The 18,853-nt window shown below is 44.7% G+C and overlaps 1 protein-coding gene across 1 annotated transcript in view; it reads right to left on the bottom strand.

Annotated features, from left to right (window-relative positions):
* Positions 1 to 17,031, bottom strand: part of LOC132575760 (1-phosphatidylinositol 4,5-bisphosphate phosphodiesterase zeta-1-like) — a 62,170-nt gene extending 45,139 nt beyond the window's left edge. Inside the window, exons 1-3 of the mRNA XM_060244450.1 lie at positions 16,898 to 17,031; positions 14,503 to 14,671; positions 12,003 to 12,231 (exon numbers count right to left, since the gene is read on the bottom strand). Of these exons, the coding sequence (XP_060100433.1) occupies positions 12,003 to 12,231; positions 14,503 to 14,671; positions 16,898 to 17,031 (532 nt within the window). The remainder of the gene's footprint in view (positions 1 to 12,002; positions 12,232 to 14,502; positions 14,672 to 16,897) is intronic.
* Positions 17,032 to 18,853: the final 1,822 nt, after the last annotated feature.

Genomic DNA, 18,853 nt, shown 5'->3' with positions numbered 1-18,853 from the left:
ACAGGAAATAATGGAGAATTGATCCACGGGTATCTGGGTCTCTGGGGAGGCTGTGTTTGAGGTAGAGGCACCAAACTTTCAGTATAGCATCCAGTGCCTCTCCCCAAAATACCCTCCAAGTTTCAAAAGGAGTGGACCAGGGGGCCAATTCTATGAACCCCAAAAGAAGGTGCCCCTGTCCTTCATTATTTCCTATGGAAGGAAGATATTTAAAAAGGTGTGCTGTCCAATCGTTTTGAAACTTGGGGGGTACTTTGGGGAGAGGCACTAGATACTATATGGAAAATTTGGTGCCTCTACCTCAAAAAACGGCTCCCCCAGAGCCCCCGAAACCTCCAGATCAATTCCCTATTATACCCTATGAGAATCGATCTCCACATAGGGAATAATGAAGTGCTCAGCAGATGTTTCCCTCCCTCCCCTACCCCGTTTCTGGCGACTCTGAAGCAAAGGATTGGCGTCTCTACTCACAAGTTGCTGCCAACTTCTTCAAAGTAACACAGACACATTATCCCAAGAGGAAGCCTTTCAATCGGAGACTGAAGCCTCCAAAGGCACATGATCCTCTGGGGGCGGGGCTTCCCCCCGCCGGCCAGCTGACTGGGGGCGGGAAGGAGTCTGGGAAAGCCGAAGAACCCCCGCTGGGACCTGGGGATTGGCAAGCCTATTATAGGAAAAAGCCCAACAGGAATTCATTTGCATATTAGGCCACACCCCCTGACACCAAGCCATCCAGAACTGCATTCCTGTGCATTCCTGCTCAAAAAAAGCCCTGGAGGTAAATAGCATCACCTGGTAAATAATGGCTGCTTTGGAGGGTGGATTCTATGGAATTGTACCCTGCTGAGGCCTCACCCCTCCTCAAACCCCACCCTCCCCAGGCTCCACCCCCAAAATCTTCAGTCAGTTCTCAACTCAGAGCTGACAACCCTATTTATTAAGACTCTGGTAAAGGGACAGGATACTTGTTTTCCTCCAGGTAATTCTGAACAACAACCCTGTGATGTAGGTTAGGTTCAGTGACTGGCCCAAGGTCACCCGGCAAGCTTCCATGGAAGAGTGGGAATTCAGACCTGAGGTGCCTAGACCCTAGTCCAAAACTCTAACTAGTACCCGGTGTTACCTCTCAAATCATACTAACCACACTTATTTGGAAACAAATCCCCAGGGTGTTTGTTTGTTTTTTAGCAGAAACACACAGGGACACAGTTCTGGCTGGCTTGGCATCAGGGGGTGTGGCCTAATATGCAAATGAGTTCCTGCTGGGCTTATTCTACAAAACAGCCTTGTGTGAAATGGTGACATCAGGGAGTGTGGCCTAATATGGAAATAACTCCCTGCTAGGGGGTTTTCTACAACAAAAGCTCTGTGTGAAACAATGGTGATGTGAAGGGTGTGGTGTAATATGCAAATGAGTCCCTGCTGGGCTTTTTCTACAACAAAAGCCCTGCAAATCCCACTGAAATCAGCGATATGGACATCTTTGTAAACCCAGATAAGATCAGAGTGTTCATTTCTCTCTCTTTCTCTTTCACATTGTTTCCAACCTTGCAAAGCTGAATTATAGATATATTTAGCAACCCAAAAAACTGTGCTTTGAGTCTACCTCTATTGCCACACACATTCATCATTCTCCCTCCCTTTCCTTCCCCTCATTCTGATTCACGTCTGTCTAAGCCGCTTTGGGGGCGAGGCGTGTTTATTTCCCCCTTTTGTAAAGAGCTTAGCATATTTTCTCTGCTCCCTAAGTACCTAATAATAATAACCTATATCATATGAAACACGAAGCTATTCATGACTATTATCCAGGGTCCCACCCCTTATGACAATTGCAACTATGGATTTAACCTATAAATATCATTCAAACCCGGAGCAAGCAGAATTATTTCCAATGCTTGCTATTACACACTTGGAAAGCACAGAATGGAGAAAGGGAACTTTGCCGAGGTCGGGATGCAAAGAGTTAGGTAGATCCAAGGTCTTGGGGGCAGGGCCAGCACATGGGAGTAGACAGGGTAGGTGGCTGCCTAGGGTGCTACGCTGCCCCCTTACTCCCCCAAAAGTGGCAGGGCACTGCTAAAACACCACACTCTCTGAAGAGTGCAGTGTTTTAGCAGCGCCCGCCACTTTTGAGTTGAAAGCAGCCGAGAGGCGGCCTCATGGAAAGGCGCCACTCAGCTGCTTTCATCCCGAAAGCTGCAGGGCGCCGCTAAAATGCCTCACTCTTCAGAGGCTTTGAAGGAAGCCTCTAAAGAGCCAGATTGCCCTGCATGATGATGTCACTTTGTGACCAGAGTTTGGGGGGAGGTGCGCTGGGTTGTTTGGGGGCACACAGTGGGATTTTTAAAATATAATTCTTTGACCAGCAGACCTGCAGTACAACAGAGGGCAGGGGATTCCTGTTAAAAAAACCAACTCACCATCTTATCTTTGTTTGAATCTATTCTTACTCTCCAAGTAGAGTCTAGTTTACACATGCAGGAGGGAGAATCAGAGCCAGTACTGTCAGCTAGGCAAACCAGACCATTGCCTAGGGTGCTGGCCTTCGGGGGCACCAAATTGGGCACCCCCCATGTGACTCGGTGATATTAGCGGTGCAGGGGGAGGGTACCAGAAGTTAGCATTGCCTATGGTGTCAGAGAATCTAGGGCCCGCCCTGAGGAGAATGAGAGGCTAGAATGGACTGTGCCGCTTCAGGCAATAAATATGTGGGGAGGTCTAGCCATGAATATTCTTTCATATTTTCTGTGCCTTCTCTTTGCTTCAGGGCTGATTAGTCTGATGCTAGAGTTGTCAACAACCTAGAGCGAAAAAAAATGTCCTGTCATATAATCATAGTCTTAACCAGGGCTTTTTTTGAGCAAGAACACAGTTCTGCTCAGGGGGTGTGGCCTAATAGCAAATGAGTTCCTGCTGGGCTTTTTCTACAAAGAAAGCCCGATGCAAAACAATGGTGACATCAGGGGTGTGGCCTAACATGCAAATGAATTCCTGCTGGGATTTTTTTACAAAAAAAGCCCTTGTCTTAACCCCCCCACAGCCCTTTACATAAAAAAAAAACCTGGAAAAGAGAGGCCAACGCTTCCCACCCTATGGCACTTTAATGTTTTAAGACTGAAAAGGAAAGGAGGTAGGACTTATGCTGGCTAGCAGGGCTTTTTTTGGAGCAGAAATACACCGGAATGCAATTCTGGCTGGCTTGGCATCAGGGTGTGTGGCCTAATATGCAAATAGCTTCCTGCTGGGCTTTTCTCTACAAAAAAAGCCCTGTGTGAAACAATGGTGATGTCGGAGGTGTGGTCTAATATACAAATAAGTTCCTGCTGGGCTTGTTCTACATAAAAAAGTCCTGTTTGCTAGCGTTAGCCTGCTACTGACTCTCTGGGGCTGGTTATGTTCTCTGAGCAGCAGAACCTACCTGGGCCCCAATCACTGAAGGATGACTGGTGGGCCACTAGACAAGTGCCTGGCTACATTCCCACAATGTAGGCGGTACCTGCAATCAGGAGACCTTGCAAGGCTTTGGAGGGGGCATCCCATCCTTACTCTCAGCTTACTTGCTGGGTCTGCAGGTCATTGGCCAGCCTGTCCGCTTGCATCGCCTCTGCCACTATCTTGTCCCCTGCCCACCTGGCTTACATGGTACAGAGGTGATGGCAGATCATCAACCTCCTCCCTTGCTCACCCATCTGCCTGCAGGCAAAGGAGAGATGGCAGCAGCAGGCATGGCATCAGCTGTAGGCTCTCAGGCAGATATGTTCAGCCAGGTTCCCTCCCTCTTTCTTTCCTACTTACCCTAGGCAAAGTTATAGTATGGAGAGACTTGTCTTAGCAGTAGTATGTGCAAAAAGGATCTAGGGGTCTTAGTGGATCATACGCTGAACATGAGTCAACAGTGTGATGCGGTGGCTAAAAAGCAAAATGCAATTTTGGGCTGTATCAACAGAAGTATAGTGTCCAGATCACATGATGTGATGGTATCGTTCTCCTCTGCTCTGGTAAGACCTCACCTGGAGTATTGTGTTCAGTTTTGGGCACCACATTTTAAGAAGGATATAGACAAGCTGGAACGGGTTCAGAGGAGGGCAACAAAGATGGTGAGGGGTATGGAGACCAAGTCCTATGAGGAAAGCTTGAAGGAGCTGGGGACGTTTAGCCTGGAGAGGAGGCAGCTGAGAGGTGATATGATCACCATCTTCAAGTACTTGAAGGGCTGTCATATAGAGGATGGTGTGGAATTGTTTTTTGTGGCCCCAGAAGGTATGACCAGAACCAATGGGTTGAAATTAAATCAAAAGTGTTTCCGACTCAACATTAGGAAGAACTTCTTGACCATTAGAGCGATTCCTCAGTGGAACAGGCTTCCTCGGGAGGTGGTGGGCTCTCCTTCCTTGGAGGTTTTTAAACAGAGGCTAGATGGCCATCTGACAGCAATGAAGATCCTGTGAATTCTATGACTCTAGGCTTATGCTCACTGTACAAGCATAACAAATGTTCTTCTGTTGGGATGATTTAAACTCCCCATTGTTTTTCAGGAAGGAAGGTTGTCACCAATGTTCCCTCTAAGCTGCAGAGTCTTGTGAGTAAAAATTCTACTTTGTGAGCTACTGGCATAAAGTTGTGAGCTGCTGCATAAATCAGTGTGCTCTGGGCCATTTTTCCTGAGCTAAGACAAAAATGTGTGAGCTGGAGGCTAAAAATCTGTGAGCTAGCTCACGCTAACTCAGCTTAGAGGGAACACTGGTTGTCACATTTTTCTGCAAACCTGGGTGGTCCTTAAGCCTGCAAATGAATTCCCCATATCCTAACCTGGCCCCACTCTCTGAATTTATTGATCCGCTTGGAAGCCAGATGCAGAATTAAATACTGGGCACAGTTCTGAATATCAGTTCCCAGGAAAGCAAGAGAAGGCAGATGTCTTCACATCCTACTTGCAAGTCTGCCCAGAAATATCTGAACAACCACTTTTGAAAAAAGGATGCTGAAACAGATGCAACCTTATCTGATCCATCAGGGTTTTTTAGGTTCTAAGGTTTATGACACCCAGACTTTACATGACAGCCAGTTTGGTGTAGTGGTTAAGTATGCGGACTCTTCTCTGGGAGAACCAGGTTTGATTCCCCACTCCTCCACTTGCAGCTGTTGGAATGGCCTTGGGTCAGCCATAGCTCTCATAGGAGTTGTCCTTGAAAGGGCAGCTGCTGTGAGAGCCTTTTCAGCCCAACCCACCTTACAGGGTGTCTGCTGTGGTGGGGAGAAGATATTTATTTATTTCGATTTATATCCCGCCCTACCCCACCGAAGCGGGCTCAGGGCGGCTCACAACACAATAATTCTAACAATAAAATTAAGAATTAAAATACATTAATAATTTACACAATAAAAATAAACAACAATTCATCGATGTGCTATCCCATAGTCTTCCTTAGAAGTATTCAGATGCCAGTCAGTTGTATGCCAACCGGAAGATATAGGAGATTGTAAACTGCTCTGAGTCTCTGATTCAGAGAGAAGGGTGGGGTATAAATCTGCAGTCTTCTTCTTTTTCTACTGTGTGATCTAGTTTCCAAATTTCCCTTAGGAATTAAAATGGCACCATTCAGATTTAACAACAAGCTGCCAACAAAAATATAATAACCTCCCTTTAAGCCTCTTAAAGGCACAGGACTTATTTTTCTTCCATAGGCCATTAGCCATAAACAATACACTTTTTTAAAGTCACTAAACTACATAAATAATAGGATAGTCAGTAATAATAGTAGGTAGAGGTGTTGTTGTTTGTTTAACTCACTCAATAACCAGTACTTAAACTAGATTCAGGTGGGTCTGAAGCAGCAGTAATATTTCACATGTCATATTTCTAATCAAGATTATAAGTGTCGGAACATTTCAAATAAAAACTGAGGCAGTTCTGTAAGAGTAAAGACTTGTAAAGTTCACTTCCTAAAATCCCATTAGAAATACAGAGAGAGAGAGTATAAAATTGGGCTCAAAACGTTATACAAATGAATCTCCCAGCATTTGAAAACATGACAAAAAAAGATTTCTATGCCCCCCATACAATGATTTGGATTGAATGATCCCCCCCCCCGCCAAAAAAAAGGGAACTAGGAGCTATCTTTCCTCCTGCGCATGTAACCATTGAATTAATGGTAATTCCTGATCCCGAAAAAGCAAAGGACTTTTATTTCAGCAGGAGTTATTTCCCCCACTGAAATCAATGGGATCTAAAAGTGGTCACATCATGCCCTAAATCTCTAATTATGGTCCGCAATTCAGCATTTGCCACACAAAGTGAAAAAAGGAAGGCCTGATTCATGTGTTTCTTTTTGAAGCCACAAGGGCTGGGCTCAGGATGTAATGATCTTTCTTGATCTCGATTTCACACAGGGAAGAGTTTTTGTATCACTCCCCCATCTACGTGGAAGATATCCTGATGTCACAACAAATGCAGAACGCTTTCTCGGACACAGTTGAATTGGAAGGTTTCACAGGTTAGCTATTTTAATACAAAAAAAAAAGAATATCCACCCATAAAAATTAAATATCATGGGTAGAATTCATCGCTCCACCACAACAAAGTATGGTACAGCCAGATAGCTGTGGATTAGCATGCGGTCCCTGTGCAGCAAGAGGGACCCCCATAATCAGTGAGGAAATCCTTTATTTCAGCAAGTGTCCAATGGCCTGCTTGCACCAGTATCTCATCATACAATGCTGAGATGAAAGCTCTGTCCTAACGCCTACGGCAGTAGACAAGAGCAAGAGCCTAGTAACACCTTCATAGAATCATAGAGTTGGAAGGGACCTCCAGGATCATCTAGTCCAACCCCCTGCACAATGCAGGAAATTCACAAACACCTCCCCCTAAGTTCAGAGGATCACCATTGCTGTCAGACGGCCATCTAGCCTCTGTTTAAAAACCTCCAAGGAAGGAGAGCCCACCTCCTCCTGAGGAAGCCTGTTTCACCAAGGAACTGCTCTGTCTTCCTAATGTTGAACCGGAAACTCTTCTGATTTAATGTCAGTCTGTTGGCTCTGGTCCTACTTTCTGGGGCCACAGAAAACAATTCCACACCATCCTCTATATGACAGCCTTTCAAGTACTTGAAGATGGTGATCATATCACCTCTCAGCTGACTCCTCTCCAGGCTAAACATACCCAACTCCTTCAAGCTTTCTTCATAGGACTTGGTCTCCAGACCTCTCACCATCTTTGTCGCACTCCTATAGACCTGTTCCAACTTGTCTATATCCTTTTTCAAATGTGGTGAGAGAACCTTAAAGACTAATAAAGTTAATGGCAGAGTATAAGCAAGCAGTGACTCACAAAAGCTTATACCCTAACACATATTTGGTTAATCTTTAAGGTGCTACTGGATTCTTGGTCTTGTCTACTGCTACAGACTAATGCGACTACCTATCTTGATCCAATGCCTATGGGTGTGCTAAGTGTGGAAGGCACAGTTCTCAGCTGTCAGCCATGCTCTCAGTGAGTCTGAGGACCTTAAGAGGCCTCTGGCTGTTACAGCAAAAAGGATAGCCTCCCATGATGCTACTACTGTTGCTGACCCCCATGTGGTGGCTAAAGATCTCCAGGAAATACAACTGGGCTCTCCTTCCTTGGGAGGTTTTTAAACAGAGGCTAGATGGCCATCTGACAGCAATGAGGATCCTGTGAATTTAGGGGGAGGTATTTGTGAGTTTCCTGCATTGTGCAGGCGATTGGACTAGATGACCCCAGAGGTCCCTTCCAACTCTATGATTCTATGGTCTCCACTTGACAGAGCTGTTCCCCTGGAAACAATGGCTGCTTTGGAAGCTGATCTCTATGGCGTTATACCCTGCAGCCATCTGTTCCCTTTCCCAAACCCCACCCTCCCCAGGTGCCACCTCCAACATCTCCTAGTATTTCTGGCCAGCATATTGCACTCCACCCCCTATATTTGACATGTGCAGCAGCATGGCCCAGGTGTGAAGTAACACTAGACATAATGCATATCATGACCAGTGTTCCTTCTAAGCTGAGTTAGTGTGAGCTAGCTCACAGTTTTTTAGCTTCTGGCTCAAACATTTGTCTTAGCTCAGGAAAAATGGCCTCAGAGCGAAATAATTTATACAGTAGCTCCTAACTTTGCCAGTAGCTCATGAAGCAGAATTTTTGTTCACAAGGCTCCACAGCTTAAAGGACATATTGATTATGACCTCTTCCATTTTGTGGTCAGAATTTAACCAAAAGATGAAGTGGGAATTCAAGCCTCCTCCCTCCAGTTTCCCACACAAATGATTTTTCAAGGTGAGCTCCTGGAGAGAGGATGAGGCGTGTTCTGTGAAATGTTTCCTTTTAATGGGCAAGCTAGGTGTGCCCTCCTCCCTTTGACTTGCCAAGTCACTCCTCGGGACCCCCTCAGCATTAGTGCCCAACCCAAGACCTCATGCAGGAGATGCTGTGAACATTTCCTCAGCAAAGTGGGGTGGTCTAAACAACTGATTGGATTGGCTGTTTTCTTTCCTGTGTGTTGGCTAGTCAGAAAATAATAATAAATTTTATTTATACCCCGCCCTCCCCGCCGAGGCAGGCTCAGGGCGGCTTACAGGACATGGCAAAAGCCATATTAAAACAATAAAACAAGATTATACAGTTCAATACAGTTAGCAATTAAATATTTAAATAATCTAAAAACAGTCTAAAAAATATAATCTAATAGTGCTACTATCTCAGTTATGTTAATGATGGCGTGATGTTTTAGAAGAGTTTGCAGGATGGGATACTGCAAACCCCATGTGCGGAGCTACCAGAACACTAGTTACAGGGCCTCCTATTGAGTACAGCAGCTCCCCACTTCAACTCAGGGTTGTGTTTCTGTGGGTGGGTGGGTCAGAATAACATCAAGGAGGTGAGCTGGCATCGGCATACATTGGTTGGCTGCTTCCAGGTACGGCTGAGGCTCCACCAACATGCCACTCTGTGGTTGTAGATAGTGTCGTTATGGATGCCAGTGCAGTTGCTACATACTCAGCACCTTGGAGTCTTTTTCAAAAACAAGTTCTTTGCTCAGAGAGGCTAGGATACTGGAGACTGATATGGAGCAGAGATCTATCTGTGGCTATTAGTCACAAGGTATAGATGGAACACTATGTCTGAGGGCAGTGATGCTCTGTCTTTTTGGTGCTTGCGGGGGGGCACAGTGGGAGGACTTCTAGAGTTCTGGCCTCACTGATGGACCTCCTGATGGCATGAGACACAGATTGTTGGACTGGATGGGCAATTGGCCTGAACCAACGTGGCTTCTCTTATGTTCTTGATTGGTAATGTTGGCACCATGCTGGTGCAGGCAACAAGTTAACGTATGGTGTTAGAAGGGTTCCACACCACAGCCACCCATGTGAAATTTGTTTAGCCTTTCTGGTTAGAAATGGTGACCAGGTGCACTTGAAGATCCCTTAATCTGTTTTTTACTTTCCTTTGTTTCAGCTCTTGGTCAATGTGGAATGTGGGAAAAGAAGTACTAGAAAGAGTATGACTATGGTAATAATTAACAGATTCAAGGAGTAACTTCTCCCCCCAAGAAAAAAGCATAATTCAACACACAGAATAGAGTGTGCCAACTTGCAAAGAATATCAAGCATAAACATAATGAATGTTACATGAAATGACATAGATGAGCGCAGAAGGATTTTTATTTGGATTCTATTTATTTCTACATTATGCTTAACATAAACACACAAGAACCCAAAGTACCAGTAAGATTAGTGCACAAGACATATAATTGCCTGTGCTCTCAGCTATAGAATTCCATGATTTTACTGAAATTATACAAACTCCATATGGTTTAAAAACATCATTAAAAACATCCCCACACCAATGAAAATCCACAGAAAAAGTATCTACACTTCACTTACTTCAGAGTAAGATCATTAGATTACATCTCAACAAGCATTAATTGCTGGTAGTGGAGTTCTGCATATATTAAAACTGTACAAGACACGTGGGGTGTTTATTACCGGCACTTATGTAAAAGAAAAAAGCACAGCTCGAGTTTCAATTCTCAACATGAGATTGACTTTTTTTAAAGAAAACTTTTCTCAAATAGCTGGTCAATTTAATAACACACATTCTGCTTGGTGAAAAAAATGAATTTGCTTACCATTCCTTAAAAGTTCTATGAAAGCACAAATGCCAGTCAAATTAATAAGGGATAAAGCAACAAGACACAGGGAACTCAGAGCAATAAAAAGTCTTTCCTTGCATGTAGTGTTTATTTATTTTATCACACAACAAATATGATGCTTTAACATAGACAGGCTATTATTTTTAAAAGTTAACAGAATTACAACAGAAAAGTCATGTATTGGTATTTTACACTGCACACAACAGCACCTGTCCTTCATACAGGGTTACCAGAAATGCAATCAGCCCACATTAGGTGTGTTTCACTTTAACTTCCTTTTTTAAAAAAATAATCCAAATGCATTTATTACAAACCAAACAATAAGTTCTCGTTCTCTCTCTCTCGTTCGTTCTCTCTCGTTCTCTCTCTCTCGTTCGTTCTCTCTCTCTCTCTCTCTCTCGTTCTCTCTCTCTCGTTCTCTCTCTCTCTCTCTCTATATATATATATATATAACATCTACTGGCCATCTCCAGATCCAAAAATGTCTGCCTCGCCTCGACCACAGCCTTCTAGTCTCTGGTGCTGGCCAAGTGGAACACTCTCCCTAGTGAGATCCAGGCCCTGAGGGATCTAACACAGTTCCGCAGGACCTGTAAAATGGTGGTATTCCACCAGGTGACAATCCAACTACAGTGGCCTCCCCTGCTTTGCTCTGTGTAGCAGCATTACAGTCCATCATAGCTGCTTCACCCACTTATCTGCTTCCCTTGCACTGTTTAGATCTGCAGCTATATAGCAATGGGAAGTTCATCCAATTCGGCACATTGTCTTGTTGGCACCTCTTAAGGTTTTTATATAATATTGTTTTGCAATTGTTCAATGGCTATATTCTATTTTAAATTTTGGTATGTTTTTAAGACTGTTGCAACCAGCCCTGAGCCTGCTGTGTGGGAGAGGGTGGGCTAAAAGCACAACAAAAACAAACAAACAAATTCACTTTTCAACTTAGAAATTCTAAAGTGACAAAAACTAATAAACAGAAAAGCGACAATAAAGACAAGTTAAGAAATGATCAGTGCATTTTTTAAAATGAGTGCCAACGCAGAAATCACCTTGATGTCTTTCCCCTACGTGGGCTGTAATAACAGCTGAGGAAGAAAAACACTATTCTTTAAAGGAAAAAAACAAACAAAAAAGCTTTTTGTAGGTCATGTTTTCCATTGACATTTCAAATAAAACAAACAACCTGAAGAATTTATACGCTATGTACCAGTTAGGATTCCAGGCTGCCTTTATGTATAACAGACATGATCCAGGAGGACAATGCAACACTCTGGGGAGTTGGGGAGGGGGGGTTACATGATATAAAGCTTTCTCCTAAAAATACAACAAATGAAAAATATCCATGTTTACTATTTTTACATATTTTAAACACATTCTACTAGTTCATATCTTATACATATTTTCATACATATAACACACCAGGGGTCCCCAATCTTTTTGAACCTGCCTGCACCAGAATGTGGTGAGTGCCGCCAAAAAATGGCTGCCTCAAAAGAAAGGGGCAGCCGCCACATGACTGCAGAGGACACCCTTCAGTTGCACTGTCAAGATTCTTGTGCTGTGCTGGCAGCTCCTGCCAGAGCGATGTTGTTGTTTTCCACCCCAAAATAGCCAAACAAAAGCCTTTCTGGGCAAATGCCCTACCTGATCCCACCCACTCAAAAAAAAAAATAAAAATTGGTGAGCGCCAGGACAAGTGTGAACAGGCACCATGTTGGGGACCCCTCATTTACATATTTATTTACTATTCAAGCAGTCATGATTGTTACTGACCACAAAATTACGGGCTCAAATTAATTCAGTTGTGACATTAAACTTTCAGTGTACCTTCTACTACGGGTTCGTAAGTCTTAATTAGCGTAACAGCTCTTGCTTCACTTCCAACTTCGAACTGCTCCTTTCTTAGAAATTCAGCCAATTTCTCTGCTGTTAGGATTTTTTTGTTAGGCGAGTAGCTGCAAAAGAGTTCATGAAATTCAGGCCTGTGCATGATAGAGCGATAAATTGCCCTGAAATCTTCCATGGTAATGACTCCAGCCTTCGATCTGTCATTTTTCTAAAGAAAAAAAGAGAGAATACTCAATTAGTGTAAATTACATTTTTTAAAAATTAAACCACTCATATCCCACCTTTCCTCTTTTCTCAGTGCAGCTTACAAATCATAGTTAAAGTGTGACAACAAACCTTGGCTGTCACGGGTGACAATGACAACCAGGCGGGACTCTCACTCAAGCTGACAACAGAGCCCATAACTGGCCCTTCCAGTGCTCCTGAGCCTGTAGCCGGCCCCTTTAGTGCTTCTGAGGTTGCAAGCTTCCTGCCAGCATCCCCCCTACCTGACCGGGCAGCAGAGGAGGAAGCACAGCTGCAAGCCTGATTCACCCCCACGGTAGCGCAGTTGAGGTAGCGACTCTGCTGAGATTTAACAGCCTGGCAGTGGAACGCACGCCTATGAGGAAGGCGGTCACTGAGTCCTGAGTTTTAACAGGAGCTTCCCTGCTTGCTAATTGGGGCCACACCAGAGGCCCATTTAGCCTCAGGGCTGGGCTCTCCATGGAAGCAACAAATCGCTTTCAGCACGACTAGCATCCACCCCAGCTCTTGCACCCTTGCTTGTACTCTCGGCATTCTGACACCCAGCTCCAGACAACTTCACTCTCCACCCTATGACTCGGCATTATGACTAGGCTTCAGTTTGAACTCTCTAGCTTGAACCCAGACCAGACTTGGACTCTGCTTTCACCTGCACCCAGCCTGTGACATTGACAAACTTCTTTGGCCCTAGGAACCAGCCTGAAAAGTTAGGTGCTCATTTTTCAGCCTTCATGGAGTTGTATTTTAATGACAGATTCTCATAACTTTATTCAAGCCTTTATTCATGACAAACGCTACTGTACTGATAAATGTGGGGCTAACCCCTGGCTGATATAATAATAAAAACATCATAAAATAATTGCTGGAATTACTAAATGGCTCAATGAAATTTCTAGGCACCAGTGAACTTGGACTTGTCAAGCTCTGAATTACAATTTAAAACCTGTACAATAAAACACCAGGTACTCTTCCTCTCAGTCCAAACAATGTATATGGCAGTCTTAATTTGAACTTTTCTAAGAAATTAAGAAATTTGAAAATAATGTTTTCATATGAAAACGTATAGCTGCCTTATACTAAATCAAGACTACCAGTCCCTCAAGATCAGTGGTGGCAGCTCTTCCCTGTGGAGGCCTTTCTCATCACCTCCTACCTAATCTTTTAAAGTGGAATTGCCAAGGATTGAACTGAGACTTTCTGCATGCCAAGCAGATGCTCTACCACTGCACTATGGCCCCTCATGATTGAAGAGAAACCTACGAAGCAGAATAATGCTAGGAAGAATGGAAACGAAGGTACCAGTTGGGAAAACAGAGCACAAATCTGAAGCTTGGAACTCAGCTCCATCTTGGTTCTGTATCTGGAATCACACCTGGGAGTAAAAGTCCGTCTAAGGGGAGCTCCTCGCCTCCTTCATATCAATACTATAGCTTATTGATGCTATGAGTGGAAAAGAGGCATCCCATGACCCATCAAGAGTGACAGCTGCCAAGTCATGCCACTTTCCTTTCAGTTTTCTTTCTTCCTGCCCTAGAATCATGGAGTTGGAAGGGACGTCCAGGGTCATCTAGTCCAACCCCCTGCACAATGCAGGGAAGTCACAAGTACCTTCCCTAAAGTACACAGGATCAGCATTGCTGCCAAACGTCCATCTAACTTCTGTTTAGAGACCTCCAAAGGAAGAGACCCCACCACCTCCCAAGGAAGCCTGTTCCATTATGGGACTGCTCTGTCAAGAAGTTTATCCTAATGCCATGTGCAGGTACAACCAGGGCTCCACCTTATTGAGTCTCAAGCTTTCATAAATTCTTTCAAACTGTGGCCATGCTGCTCTGTAGTAGAAAAGCTAGATTCCAGTCTAGTAGTCCCTTAGAGACCAACAAGATTTTCCAGGAATGAGTTTTTGAGAGACAAAGTTGTCTGACAAAGGCAGTTTTGACTCTCAAAAGCTTAGACTTCCAAAATCTTGTAGGTCTCTAGGGCACTTCCGGACTTGAATCTAGCTATCACTAATTGTTTTATGAAGAGGAAATGCTACCAAAGGGAGAAAATAAACCAAGGACGTGTCTCACAGCAGTTATAACTGAGCAGGAATGGGGAAATTTCCCAATGAGAAATAAATCTCTGTCCAGGAACTGAGAATTTTAAATTTGGCGCAATAAATTTACTTTAAAAGGTATGAAGCACTAATCACAAATATGACTTCATTTTAAACATAAAAAGTATTTCTTACCTTAAACAGTTTTTTCACATGAACGTAGTCATAGGAGACATGAAACTTATTGAGCAGTTGCAAAGTCTGGTCTATATTGATCTTGCCACCCAAGAATTCAGGAGTGATTATGTCTAAGAACCATGTAAAGAGGAGGAAGTTAAGGAATTTTTCAACAAGTAGAGAATGTCTTTCTAACACAGATAATTGTTTCAGGAATGGACAATCCAATTAACAAAATAACTGTTTCATGCCATCCAATGACCAATACCAGCCTGGCCTGCCCATATTGAACTACAGGAGGTACTGCAGAACCCACCAAGTAAATCAGCCAAAACTGACTAAAACCCAAGTAAGTCACTGAACCTCAGTCCAAAGATGCTTGCAAACTAGCAGAGTTATAAGGAATGGTATAAAGTATGTAGGTTATCTGTCTTTTTCTTTTATTAATGTTTACTAAAATGGCAGCTATATTTCAGCATTTGAATCACATTTCTTGAAATGGAAACTTTTCATAATATCAAAAGTGATACATTTTTGGATAAGCCTTTTGTTACAAAAAATGTGTGCAGTTTCCTGTACTGTTTGACTCCTGGAACTGGGACTCTCCTTCATAATGATATGCACTTTTTTATTTACTTGCATAATACACACATATATATGTTCATGTATATATTTATTCCTTTATTGTGCACCTCACCATTCTACTCAGAGCGCATCCAAGGCAACTAACAGTAAAAATAAATGCTACTGTAGAAGAGCACAGAAAATAACTTTTCAAAGTAGCACAAGGAAGAGGGGATGTAGTTCCAATACACAGGATTTAGATGTCAGTTGTGCAAAATCTTTCAAATTTAATCCTTCTTTAACACGTAACAAGTAGACTATGCTACCAAGTCACTGTTGAGAGCCATCAACAGGGTGTAAAGATAGGGTTAACGGGTGAATGTTGGAAAATTTCTGGATACTTTGGGGGTGAATCAGAGAGGGTGGGGTTTGGGGAGGGGCCTCAGCATAGTACAATGTCACCCTTCAAAGCAGTCATTTTTCTCCAGGAGAGCTGATCTCTGCCAGCTAGAGATCATTTGTAAAAGTGGGATATCTCCAGGCCCCACCTGGAGGCTGGCAACACTAAGAAATTGAAAACCATTCACAAATGAAGCTAATGCTAGTTAATTGACAGTTTTCTGTTGGAAGACAGCTCAGGCTACACGTAAACTTGCTTTTTACACTTACACCTGACCTCTGAATGACCACCAGGCATCTTATATATTCCTCCAGAAATCAAAAGTGACAGGTGTATTCTTCTTCAGAAATAACTACTCTGTGTAAAGGATCCTTCTATCCAGGGAAGAGGGTTCAACCCCCCCCCCTCCCATGTTTTCAGCTGTTTTTTATTAGTGGGGGCTGCTGTTGCTCTCCATAAGGTAATTTATAAATTGCATTTTCATACCAGTTTATTTTGGAGAAGTTATTTATATCTTTTTAAGTAACTCCAAATGTGCTCTGTGTGTGTATACACACACACACACACACACAAGCAAAAACAAAATCACTTTTAACCCCTCCAGTTCAGGGCAGCGCACTAGCTCTTCCTCTTGTAGACTCTTTCCAGCTTCACAACAACCTGACAAGGTAGATCAGGGACATGGGGGGGGAGAGAAGCAACGAGCTTCATGGCTGTATTAGGGTTGCCAAGCCCAATTCAAGAAGTATCTGGGGACTTTGGGGGTGGAGCCAGGAGGCTTTGGGGTGCAGCCAGAAGCAAGGTTGTGACAAGCATAACTGAACTCCAAAGGGAGTTCTGACCATCACATGTAAAGGGACCACACACCTTTTAAATGCCTCCCCTCCTTTGGAAATAATGGATAGGGACACCTTCTTTTGGGGCTGATAGAATGGGACCCCATGGTCCGATCCTTTTGAAACTTAGAGGGTGTTTCAAGAGAGGCACTGGATGCTATGCTGAAAATTTGGTGCCTCTACCTCAAACAACAGCTCCTCCCGAGACCCATCCATTCTCCATTATACCCTATGGCAATCATAGGGAATAACGGAGTGTACAGCAGACATTTCCCCTCCCTCGCTTTCTGAAGACCCTGAAACGGGGGGACGGCCTCCAAACCGGGGGATCCCCTGCCCCCACCTGGGGATTGGCAATCCTAAACTGAATGGGGATTGCAACCGGGGCCACCTCCGCAGTCCCCAAATGGCTCCCTAACCACTACACCACACTGCCCAAGCAGACAGGGGCGCTCCCTGAGGGCTGGAGGAGAGGGGAACTCTGAAAATGAAGGATATTTATTTTCCATGGCGCCGCCGTCGTCGCCGCTTGCTCCTCAGCATGGCCTTTGGCGTCTGCTCCTCACTGCGGTGGTCTCAGCAGCTCCCAGCGCGACATGCCCTCCTCGCTCACCCGCCCGCCACGACCGCCCGCTTCCCTTCCCTTTCCCGGCTGCTCCCTTCTGGCGCAGCCGCCCTCGCGCCCAGCGGCAAAAAGCGCCCCGCTGTCGCGCGGGAACGGCACGCGGAGGGACTGCGTGGCGTCATAAACGCCTCAAGGCAGCAGCGGAGACCGTCCCCCCAACGACCACACGCGTCACTCTACTCTCAGTCGCCCAATCCTCATCGTTTCTGCGGCTTGTCATGCTCCGCCTCCCTGGTATCCAAGGCAACATCGCGAGCCCTCCTGCACCATCTCCCGCGCTTTCCTCGACCGGAGCGAAGTGGTATGCTGCGAAGTTAAAACACTCCCCTGTTCTAACTTAAAAGCTCTGCCTGCACACAGTGTGTGTGTGTGTGTGTGTATATATATATATATTCACACAAGCCGTTTTTTAAAAGAAAATTCTAAAGTTCATGCTGTATTGGACATACATTTATTTATTTCAGTCTTGCATTATATCCTGCATTGAAAAGTTGCCTGAGGCAACTTTCCAAACATACAATTCGCATCAAGGTGGAAGGCATCTCAGCAGCTCCCAGCGCGACATGCCCTCCTCGCTCACCCCCCCGCCACGACCGCCCGCTTCCCTTCCCTTTCCCCGCTGCCTCCTGTGTCTCAATGGAACAGCCCCTACTTTGCACACAGAATATCCCAGGTTCAATTTCCAGTTTAAAAGGAGCAGGCAGTAGGTAGGGTTGCCAGCCTCCCGGTGGCGGCTGGACACCTCCCGCTATTACAACTGATCTCTAGGCAACAGAAATCAATTCAGCCGGAGAAAATAGCTGCTTTGGAAGGTGAACTCTTATCGTAGCCCATTCCTATCCTTTCCCTCCCCAAACCCTGCTCTCTTCATGCTACACCCCCAAAATTTCCAAGAATGCCCCAACCAGGAGCTGGCAACCGTAGCACTTGGAGATGTGAGCTTCTGCCAGTCTGAATAGGCAATCCTGACCTTGATTATGGTTGCCAATCCCCAGGTGGGGGCAGGGGATCCCCCGGTTTGGACGCCCTCCCCCCCCCCACTTCAGGGTCATTAGAAAGCGGGGGGGGGGATGTTTGCTGGGCACTCCATTATTCCCTATGGAGACCTATTCCCATAGGATATAATAAAGAATTGATCTGTGGGTATCTGGGGCTGGGGGGGCTGTTTTTTGAGGTAGAAGCACCCAATTTTTTGAGGTAGAAGCACCCAGTATAGCATCTGATGTCTCTCCCCAAAAGACCCTCCAAGTTTCAAAAAAATTGGACCAGGGAGTCCAATCCTATGAGCCCCAAAAGAAGGTGCACCTATCCATTATTTCCAATGGAGGGAAGGCATTTAAAAGGTGTGCAGTCCCTTTAAATGTGATGGCCAGAACTTCCTTTGGCGTTCAGTTCTGCTTGTTGCAATCTGGCTTCTGGCTCCACCCCCAATGTCTCCTGACTCCACCCCCAAAGTCTCCTGGCTCTACCCCCAAAGTCCCCAGATATTTCTTGAATTGGACTTAGCAACCCTAACCTTGATGGAGTGATGGTCTGATGCATGTTAAGGCAACTTCATGCATGTGTGTGTTTGTGTGTGCAGTATAAGCAATCACTGGGGTGAGGGTCTCAGTAGCAAAGCATCAATGTAGTATTCAGAAGATCCCAGGTTCAATTTCTGGCTTCTCCGAGTTGAAAGGATCCAGTAGCAGGGGAAGTGAGAGACCTCAGCCTGAGACCCTGCCAGTCTGAGTAGGCAATACAGAACTTAGCAGACCAATGATCTGATTCTTGATAAGGCATCTTCATGAGTTCTAACAGTCATAACAACATGATGCTGAACCTGTTTGCTTTGTAAGCAGTATTGGTGTACCGACTGATGAGACATTTGATCAACTGCTGGTCATTGTATTTTCAGTTGGATGCTTCCATTAAAAGAAATCCATGACTGTCCAACTGCACCTT

The sequence above is a fragment of the Heteronotia binoei genome, chromosome 8 (assembly GCF_032191835.1).
Source record: "Heteronotia binoei isolate CCM8104 ecotype False Entrance Well chromosome 8, APGP_CSIRO_Hbin_v1, whole genome shotgun sequence".
In the NCBI taxonomy this organism is placed as follows: Eukaryota; Metazoa; Chordata; class Lepidosauria; order Squamata; family Gekkonidae; genus Heteronotia; species Heteronotia binoei.
Note: the sequence above shows the minus strand (reverse complement) of the source record. Positions and strands in the feature narration are given on the sequence as shown.